Raw genomic sequence first — 8,913 nt, forward strand, 5'->3', positions numbered from 1 at the left:
AGATGCATGAAGTGAAAAAGACAGGAGCAGGTATAAATACATGAAAGGATGGGGTTGCTTTACCAAGTGTGAAGTCAGTCTAACGAGATAAATCAATTAACAGCAGGATACCAAGGGAGAAGAAATAACTTTTGAAGTAGTAAGAGAGAGGCTCATTACAGACAGTTGACAAGAAGGTGTGAGTAACAGTAGGGAGAAATTAGTACTGGGGAAATTAAGTTTAGGTTTTAGGTTAGGCCTAATCTGATGGCATCTAGTTTGCAGATTAATTCCAGTTCTGCAGCTTCATGTTGGAGTCTGTTTTTGAAGTTTTTTTGTTGAAGAATTGCCACTTTGAGGTCTGTTATTGAGTGACCACAGAGATTGAAATGTTCTCCTACTGGTTTTTGAATGTTATGATTCTTGATGTCAGATTTGTGTCCATTTATTCTTTTGCATAGAGACTGTCCGGTTTGGCCAATGTACCTGGCAGAGGGGCATTGCTGGCACATGTCATATATCACATTGGTAGATGTGCAGGTGAACAAGCCCCGGATGGTGTGGCTGATGTGGTTAGCCTATGATGGTGTCCCTTGAATAGATATGTGGACAGAGTTGGCACCGGGGTTTGTAGTAGGGTTTGGTTCCTGGGTTGGTTTGTGGTTGCTGGTGAGTATTTGCTTCAGGTTGGGGGGCTGTCTATAAGCGAGGACTGACCTGTCAACTGTCTGTAATGGGCCACTCTCTTACCACTTCAAAAGTTATTTCTCCTCCCTTGGTATGCTGCTGTTAATTGATTTATCTCATTAGACTGACTTAACACTTGGTAAAGCAACCCACATTCTTTCATGTATTTATACCTACTCCTGTATCATACATCTGATGAAGTGGGTTATCACCCAGGAAAGCTTATGCCCAAATAAATTTGTTAGTTTCTAAGGTGCCACAAGGACGCCTCATTTTTTTCCAGCAGAGTTGTTAAGATTTCACCCAAGGTCTTTTCACCTGAGAACTCAAAATAGAGGCACACAAAGTTACTGAATACTTTGGCAAGCATTGGCTCTAATAGGTATATTCATCATAAACACACATAGATCTGGGGATTAAAATAAAAATACCATTAACACTAGCTAAACATCTTACAATATGAAATCTAGCACAATTATATATTATGCAAACCTTCGAACATATGAGGCTGTACAAAGTTAATTATTTACCTTGAACCAGCTTCAACATTCAATAATAGTAACTTAAAATGATATTGCTCATAAGTTACCCTTTTATCCACTGGGCTGTATTTTAGTTGCATATCACCTTCTTTTCAGACCTGGATGTTTCAGAGATCTTTTCTAAAACATTCAGCACCTGTGTGCACAGCCCATTCACAGCAGGGGGAATACACCATGAGGAATGTTCAAATATGTATTTTGTAGTGAAAACAAAATATATGTCTTCAAAGACTGATCATGGGTACCAGGCTTGTAGCTTCTCCAGACTACATATTTGGCAGCATGAGCTCTATGAGTGGAGCTTGGGGACCGGCAGGCTTTTTATAGATAGAGCACCGGAAAGACCTCCAATGATCAGGAAAACAATGCTCATGGCTTTAATGTTTTAAATCTATTGTTTCATAGCCCTGATGTCCTCAAATGATTTTATATCAGCTCTTGTGAAACATAGTTGGACACTGATATCTACTGTAATCTCACACTCTGCACTGCTCCAGTAGCAGACAGGACATCCAACTGTAGCTCAGGGAGTCAGAGAATCCTTCCCCGCATCCTGGGGAACGTTTCACTTCTTTTCTGGAGCACTTTACACCTTGCTATGACCCCCATCAGCTACTCTGGGCAGCAAATGTAGGAGGAACAGAAACAAATCTACTCTCACTCCCCATTCCCCATTGCTAACAATGCAGAGTAGCTCCCTGCTATAGTCATAATGTGAGCAAGGCTGAGCAAGGAGGGTAATAAGGACTTTACTCCCCCTTATACGCTACCGTGGCTGAGCAAGAGTGGGACAATCTAGCTGTATGGAACTTTAGCTTTTGTTTGGTTGCTGACACAATAAGATGTTGTGCACAAGCCCTAACATGTCCAGTGCTAAAGATACAGCAAGCACCACAATGAAAAAAGTTAAGTTGAAGCAACAGTTGTGGGAACCACCAGAAAGAGCTGCAGGTATAAGAGCCCCACGAAAGACAAAAATCCAGAGGCCAGGAACGTCCCTGCAGTTGTGTCCCCCATGCCTCATTTCTCTTTACAAATAATTTGCCAACAGAGCCTAACTTCTATGAATGGCTCTCTTATCGCTAAGTATTCACCACATAATTTATGCAAATGAGTCTCTATATTGATGCTCTAGGGTGTTCAGAAACTGTCTCCCTAGACTACTTGCTATTAATAATGTGTGATCAGTGATTGAAGTTACATGGCATTGTTTCTGCTCCCTGACTGGAAGAACAAATCTTTTCATAAAGCAGAATGACAAATAAATGATGAATAATGAATAACAGCGACTCTTGTTCATGTAGAAATACCTGTGTCCTCATGTCACGGTGTATATTTATACAAAGGCCATTCCCCATGAACAAAGCCACCTTTGCACAAATATTCTCCCATGCAGAATAAGATGGAATATGTCTAGATTGAAACAAAGAGCCATTCAGAATATGAAGTAAAGATCACAAACATTTTTTGTTGTATGCGACCAGCTCCAGTTGCAACACCAGTTTCCTTTCATGTTGATAAATTTGAACAGTTTTGTGCTCTTCCTTCCATTTTTCAAAACAAAATGAAATCACTCAGATAATCAGCCTGTGGAAGGAGCTCTGGTGAGAGAGGAGTTCCCTTTTTGTATATATGGAGTGAGGATTCTACTCTCCCCCAGGGGGCTAGTCCAGAACACCAGCACAGGAGCAGAATCTTGAGGGTCTTTGGTTGCTGGAAACAGCATCCAAAACTTGGAACAGGATCTTGAGCATCAGCAGAGAAAGGAGGAAACCAGGGTATCGTAGGGAAATATTGCAGGGCCGCCCAGAGGATTCAGGGGGCGAATTTCTGCCAAAGACCTGGCACTTTGGCAGTGGGTCCTGAAGCGGAAGGACCCCCCACCGCGGGTCTTCGGGGCACTTCGGCGGTGGGTCCCAGAGTGGAAGGACCCCCTGCCGCCGAATTGCCACCAAAGACCTGGAGCAGAAGAAGCTTCAGGGGCCTGGGCCCCGCAAGAGTTTTCCGGGGCCTCTGGAGCGAGTGAAGGACCCCGCTCCAGGGGCCCCGAAAAACTCTCATGGGGGCCACTGCAGGGTCTGGGGCAAATTGCCCCACCTGCCTCCCCTCTGGGCAGCCCTGAAATATGGGTATGCTAAGCAGCTGTTGAGTCACAGAGGGGATGTTGAGCAGCTTGGAGGTGAGGGAAGATAAACAAGCATATTATAAAACGGAGCTCTTAAAATAGTGTAAGTCCCTCTCTTTCCTCCATATGGCTCCTCTAGGGGTGGAGATGGAGAGAGCAAGGAGAAGAGCAGCTAACTACCTAGCCCATCTACTTATCTATGTACTTATGTGGCTACTGTTACCATAGGATCTGAGCACCTCACATTATTTTAATGTATTGGCCTCACAGCACCCCTATGAGGAAAGGAAGTGCTATTATCTGAAGCACAGAGAGGCTAAGTGACTTGCCTAATATCACATTGGAAGTCTGCGGTAGAGTAGGTAATTAAACCCTGGGGCTCCTGACACTGAGGCCAATGAGCTCACCACCGGACCATACTTCCTTAAAAGTCCATATTTTCTATTCTTCTTCGAGTGCTATCCCTGTGGGTGTTCCACTTTAGGTGTCAGAGCAGCCCTGCAGGACACTGCTACTGAAAATCTCTGATTGACAGTGCAGGGACGTACTGACACCTAAAGTGGAGCACTCACAGTGACATCTTGAAGAACCTCAGTAACTGCTCAAGGTGAATAACCCTCTCTGTTCAGTTTTTGGTCCATTCAAACAGGGGCAGCTCTAGGCATTTTACCGCCCCAATCACTGCAGGCAGGCTGCCTTTGGTGGCGTGCCTGCAGGAGGTCCACCAAAGCCACGGGACCAGAGGACCCTCCACAGGCAAGCCAACGAAGGCAGCCTGCCTGCTGCCCTCGTGGCGGCCAGCAGAGAGCCCCCTGCGGCTTGCCGCCCCAAGCACGCGCTTGGCGTGCTGGGGCCTGGAGCCGCCTCTGCATTCAAATGTGTTTGATGTATTGATCCCTTATTTTGTCTGACTGAGAAGAGATCAACAAGTGGTTAATGAGAGCTGAACTGTGTGTCATGCTAGTTCACTGTGCCACCATGTAGTTGGTTTAAAACAGTCATGGTCGAGGATTTGTGTTTTTATAATCTTCGTGAAGTATTTTGCAGAAGAAAAGGGCTAGGGATCATTCATTACCAAGAGTTTTAGATATATCACAAAGTCACTCAACTTTTCAAAGTTTGATTTTTGAGACAAACATTTTTTTTTACTGCTAAACTAAATCCAGTAAAAAATACACCACCATTTTCAACATGAAAGTAACACCAGTGGCATACTTTACTCTCTTCTTCTGGAGAAAGCACTGAACTATATGTTTTTAGCGATAATAAAGTGCTCTAAAGAACTCCTTGGATGATCAGCAGCACCACGAACTGCAGGTGAGCCCAATAACATGGTATAGTACTGTGAAACCTACACGATGGGCCAGTAGGCAAACCCTGTTGTTTAAAATATCTCCATGATTTCCAATATTATTTTATCTGACCTTTAGTTAAAGGTCACCTCCACCACTCACTTGTCCAAGGAATCCTCCTCGTATGCTTCTTCAATGATTCAGCACAATCTCCTTTTCCTCAACCACTGATTTGTGTCTTCACATTCTTGAACAAGCAGCATTTCAGGACAGGAAAGTCCTTACTTATAAACTGCTTGGTGCATTTAGAGAGTTGTGTGTGATTTTTAAAAAAATAACATTAATAATAATAACGGAGTCATCCAGTTTCATCTATCTGTAGTTCTAACACACCTACTGCCATCACATGATCATCCCCAGAGCCCTTGGATGATTTCACAGTGATGCAGACAAGATAAGGAAACCTTATCAATATACTATCGAGCACCAACGAGTTTATAAAATTTGCTGGTTCTTTATATGATGTTTGTATTTCTCTTTGCAAAGGCTGCACAGTCAGTGTCCCCAGCCTCAGGGGATGGGAGGAAAAGCACTGACATTCCCAAATGAAAGCCACTTGCTACCGATCTAGGGGAAGGGGAAGAAAGGTAGTTGCTCTGGGTCTGTTTGTTTATTTTCCTCCCTTCTCTGCTAAATGTAGCAGTTTACTGAATGGGCCCTTTCACCACAGCATCTTTTTACATTGGGAGGGCTCCCCAGCCTCTCTTTTTCTGGTATTATGAAGTGCTCACACACATTGCTGAAGTGACACTAAGGAGGCTTGGTCTGAACACAGTTTTTGAATTGGTATAATTACATCGTGATTTTTAACCAAAATAGTTACATCAGTACAACCCAAGCATGGACTAAGTTATGCCAATACATAAGAACAGCCATACTGGACCAGACCAGTAGTCCATCTAGCCAATATCCCGTCTTCCAACAGTAGCCAATGTCAGGTGCTTCAGAAGGAATCACTAGAACAGGCAATCATGAAGTATAAAAGTGCTTATATTGATATGTATCAGAGGGGTAGCCGTGTTAGTCTGGATCTGTAAAAAGCAACAACGAGTCCTGTGGCACCTTAAAGACTAACAGATGTATTGGAGCATAAGCTTTCGTGGGTGAATACCCGCTTCGTCAGATGAAAGCTTATGCTCCAGTACATCTGTTAGTCTTTAAGGTGCCACAGGACTCTTTGTTGCTATATACTGATACAGTTTATTTCCCTTCCTGTACAGTTCTACCTGGTGTATGCACTGTTATTACTGGTGTAATTGTGCCTGCCAATCTCTATACCAGTATAGTTAAATTGGTACAACTTGTGTGTATGGACAAGGCCTTAGAACTGCAAATACTCATGGAGTGACTAAATGACAAACCATCATATTTATAATCCCTTACAAAAGAGATACTAGAGTATTCTACACGAATTGTCCAAGGCACTACAGTTCACAAGAATGTCACTGTCTTTCTGCTCCTCCCGTCTGTCTGGGGGAATCATTCTGAATATACTACAACACACTGTAACATCGATAGGAAAGTACATTTATTTGTGTGAATAGGCAAAACATTTTTTAAAAATTATTTTAAGTCCTTCCCCTCTTTCCACCCCACCCCTTTGCAGTTTCTGCAATGTTCAAAATCCTTCAGTGAGTCCCTGGATCTATTGTCCTTATTATCTATTATTTGTATTGTGGTAGCACGTAGAAGCCCCAGACATGGGCTAGGACCCCATTGTGCTAGAAGCTGTACAAGCATAGAACAAAAGAGTCCCTGCCCCAAGAAGTAGAGAGCTCATTATGGGCCTCTTTGAATATAAAGATTCTACAGAATCTACAGAATATAAAGAATCAACATCACCCCTGGAAAAAAGTAGTGCTTAAATGTTAGTGTGTCCGCTGCAGTATCTGGTGCTATGGGTTCTGATGCTTTTCCAATGTCCAGTTTTGACACTTTCCTCTTTCAGACTGACCTGGTGAACACTATTGGAGAGAGTGCTGCTTTGGGGGCAGCAGGGGTTGTCCTTTGGGGAAGCATGCAGTATGCCAGCTCAAAGGTAGGTGGGGTGGATTTACAAATGTTTACGAGTTAAGTGCTATGTCCTTGATAAGAGCCTCTCTCCCCACGCATGCTCATTTCTACCATTTTACATCCTTACCATGAAGCTCTCCCTCACCCATCATTGTCATCTTTTGGCTGAAGATGACTGCTTGGGAGTCCTGTCATCTTGTTAACAATATACTTAAATTAGCCATTGCTTCCTAGGAACCACATCCAGGGACCAAACATGGATGACATCCATAGAAGTGGATAGCACTAATACCAAGATAATAAGATACAGTTTGAAACACTGAAATGAGAATGTAAAAAGTCTATTTAACAGTGTTCTACTTGCATAATCTGTACATTACCAAACACAAGGCTATGTATTTGGCAGAGGATGAGGTGGGGAACATTTTTCAAAGACCAAATGTTGAGCTTTGTCCTAAATGTTATAACAGAGTCATTAGTGGAATATAATCTCAACCTAAGAAAAGTCCTGCTCCTCCTCACAAGGCCCTGGGACTCACCTAAAGAAGTCTTACAGCCCCCACTCCTGGAATTATCAAAGGTGACAGAAGGTTGCATTGTCTATCTTTGCAAAGCACCTAATAGGCCAACTCCCTTGCCTCACTCTTAGAAAGGCTGCAGGTGGAGAAGGCAAGTTGACCTTTGATAGGGCACTAGCAATACAGGAAGACGCAACCTCTTTCAGTGTCTGACCCTGCTACTACCAAAGTCAATGGCAAAACTCTCATTGACTGCAGTGGTGTGGGATGAACTCCCAAACAAGTTCAGTGGCTTAACGTGGAGCTGAAGAATCCAAAAGCTATTTTTCCACATTGCACACCAACCAGTGAAAATTGTCTAGTAGCTACTAAGTTAAAGGGTTATGGTGATCAGTGTAGAAATCCCTAGTGCTAAAGCAATGTGTCAATACATGTTTTAAATCCCTTTTATTTTAAATCGTCCCTTTTCAACAATCACTAGAAAACCTTATTTTTAATAAAACATTCAATATGTTGCTACCAGGCACCCAAAACAAAAAGCAAGATTATAATAAAGAGCAATATCTTACTGGCCTTCCCATGAATGCAGATTAAGCCAGGGGCTAATCATATGAGTAAGGCCTGCAGGATTTATCTCAGTATATCACTTTAGCCAGCAGTGCTTCCATGTTAATATTCTACCAAAAATATGGAAACTTGGACATAACTCTGGTTACTGATTAACATGTCACACTCTTGTTTTCCTACAGGAGAGCTGTTCAGTTGTGAAAAAATACATAGATGGCCCCTTAGGACATTATGTCATTAATGTGACCTCAGCAGCCAAACTCTGCAGTAAAGTTCTGTGTAAGAAAAATGGGAGATGCATCCGTAAAATCAGTGACTCTTCTGCTAATCTGCACTTGTCGCCCAATAGTTTTGAGATTGGGGTCCACCATTCTGAAAAAGGCCCAAGATTCTTTGTGACTGGAAAACCTAGACCAGAAGACATAAAGGCCATGAAGCAGAGCTTCACATGTCAGTGTTACCAAGGCTGGACTGGGATATTTTGTGAACTGCCTGACCAAAGTCTACTTGAACAATGGGCTCACACTCTGTTTAATAGATCAACAAATAAAATGCTCAACTTTCTTTTATTTGGATCCACGCAGGTTTTTCTGCTTCTCATTATACACTAATGTTTCTTACAAGGAAGCAAGAAACGTTGCAGTTGAGACTTCAGATCTCCTTGCTTAGCAAGTTTCTATTCAGATGGGAAATGATGTTGCAGACTGTTGCTTTATCTTCATTATTCTCCATTTAAATACTAATCCTACTGGTCAAGGCAGCATTTTTGCACAAAGTGTTAAGGAGATTTCGAATGCATCTCCCTCTGACTGGCCCCACTCATACTGTTCTATCTCATTCCGTAATCAGTCAAAACTCTACTAATCCACTGGGAGTTTTGCTCGAGTGAGAACTGAGTAAAGCTGGGTAAAGACTTCAGGATTTGTCCCTAGACAAGTAGAAAAAAAAGGATGTAAAGGACCATTTATTTCAAAGGCTGGATGATTTAGAACACATTCATTCTGAGGATCTTCCCAATGACCGGGATCTAGTTTGTACTCCTCTTGTGTTTAAACACCATGAAAGTCAAATGAAGTTTTGGGCACACAATAATGTAGCATCAGGACTCAAACTGGTTTCAGCTTGTGGAT

At 42.6% G+C, this 8,913-nt stretch overlaps 1 protein-coding gene across 1 annotated transcript in view; it reads left to right on the forward strand.

Moving 5' to 3' along the window:
• LOC120371564 (hyaluronidase-1-like) overlaps positions 1 to 8,394 on the forward strand; it is a 32,354-nt gene extending 23,960 nt beyond the window's left edge. Inside the window, exons 4-5 of the mRNA XM_039487447.1 lie at positions 6,634 to 6,723; positions 7,966 to 8,394. Coding sequence (XP_039343381.1) covers positions 6,634 to 6,723; positions 7,966 to 8,394 — 519 coding nt within the window. The remainder of the gene's footprint in view (positions 1 to 6,633; positions 6,724 to 7,965) is intronic.
• Positions 8,395 to 8,913: the final 519 nt, after the last annotated feature.

The sequence above is a fragment of the Mauremys reevesii genome, linkage group 1, assembly GCF_016161935.1.
Source record: "Mauremys reevesii isolate NIE-2019 linkage group 1, ASM1616193v1, whole genome shotgun sequence".
NCBI classification, from domain to species: Eukaryota; Metazoa; Chordata; order Testudines; family Geoemydidae; genus Mauremys; species Mauremys reevesii.